At 32.5% G+C, this 1,843-nt stretch overlaps 1 protein-coding gene across 1 annotated transcript; it reads left to right on the forward strand.

The window, feature by feature from the left end:
- Nucleotides 1-424: 424 nt before the first annotated feature.
- Nucleotides 425-1,162, forward strand: LOC145039718 (uncharacterized). The gene has a single exon (XM_078987737.1). It carries the CDS (start codon nt 425-427, stop codon nt 1,160-1,162), a length of 738 nt encoding a protein of 245 aa, XP_078843863.1.
- The last annotated feature ends 681 nt before the right edge of the window (nt 1,163-1,843 follow it).

Here is a 1,843-nt window from a genome sequence, read left to right on the forward strand (position 1 = left end):
GAATATATTAAACAAAATGACGTATTATAATGGGTTTGGGTACGTAAGCTTATATACCCTTAACGGTATATTCACTTTTCCATATATATATATATATATATATATATATATATATATATATATATATATATATATATATATATATATATATATATATATATATATATATATATATATATATATATATATATATATATATATATATATATATATATATATATATATATATATATATATATGACTCAATTCTCCTTACCTTTTATGCATTTCACTTTCCCCCTTACATTTCCTTCCATCTACACATGATCTTTGTATTATTTACTTTTCTAAAACGAAAAGCAAGGTTGCTCTACCCATCTATATCCTTTCAAGTTTTAAATTTTTGCAGTCAAGCTTCCTTCATCCATTCAGTTGTGTTTGAATCATGTCAGAGTCAGATAGTTTGGAATCTCGAAAATCTCAATTCTCTAGAAGGCAACAACCCGACCCTTTAAAATGCCCAAGATGTGAATCAACAAACACAAAGTTCTGCTACTACAACAATTACAGCAAAATGCAACCTCGATACTTTTGCAAAGCTTGTAAGAGGCATTGGACAGAAGGTGGCATTCTTCGTACTGTCCCCATTGGTGGTGGACGGAAAAACAAGCGCCTCAGACGACCTACCATCACCGCCACCGCTACCTTGGCTATCAGGAACAACCCATCTAAAGATGATGATACTCTTCTCGGGATAATAAGTGATCCCAAAGATACATCTGACGTTGCTAAAACATCAATCGTTAAGCAAATTGGCTGTGAAATGAGATTTGATGTGGAATCATACACAGATATCGAGGAGTTAAAGGGTTTGGTTTCGTGGGATTTCAGTGGGAGCTTTATAGGTTGTACATTGCAACAATCGGCTGATCAAGATGATCATCCAAAATTAGAGTTTTCAAAAACTTTAAGTGGTTTTGAGACAAACGCTAGTTCATATATTCCAAGAACTTGTACAGAATTGCTCGAAAATGATGACGATTCAACTATTACAACAGCAAGCATGATCATGCCACGTTCTCAACAATGCCAACTTCCTAGCACAAGCAATTTCTTGGAGCTAAATAATTGGAACTGGAACGATCTTGATACTATGATTCCAGATGATCTTGATAAACCTTGAGAGGATCAATCGTTCAGAACCTAATATGTGGTGACATGGTATTAAGAATGTCTTGTATCTATATGATCTTGCTTTGGATTTATATTGAGCATATTTTTCTTTATATCGTTCTCGATTTTCTTGAATTTAGACCACCATTTGCTTTACCTTTTCAACTGTAACTAACCAAATCAAAGATCCTACACCTGGTCGTTATATATGTTAAATCTTAGTTAAATAAGGAGATTAGTCTGAGTTATTTCTGAAAAAACACACATTTTGAGATTTCGTTACCTACGGGACTTTGATCTTTAAGAGTGATAGTGAGTTTTGCTGTAGACTTTCTTAATAAAAATGTAATTTTGATTATTGTATGTAAGGCAATTAACAAGTCGCTAGATTATCAAAACCATAACTAGGACAAGACGAACAAGAATAGATGAAACACGTACAATATAATTCGATGAACTATATTTATACGTAATACGTTTGATTCGATCTTATAGTTGTATACCATAATTTATAAAGAAAAATAGCATAACATGTCAATATAAATCGATAAGATCTTAGTTAATGGAATCCAAACCTAACCAAGGTATCTAGGATTGGGTAGATGGTGATGGGAAGAAATTTGTTTGGGACATACATGTGACAGACATTTGGGGTCTATAATCCACTTCAATTGTTTTGAGTTGATGTAGA

This window comes from Lactuca saligna, chromosome 4, assembly GCF_052625555.1.
Source record: "Lactuca saligna cultivar CGN05327 chromosome 4, ASM5262555v1, whole genome shotgun sequence".
In the NCBI taxonomy this organism is placed as follows: Eukaryota; Viridiplantae; Streptophyta; class Magnoliopsida; order Asterales; family Asteraceae; genus Lactuca; species Lactuca saligna.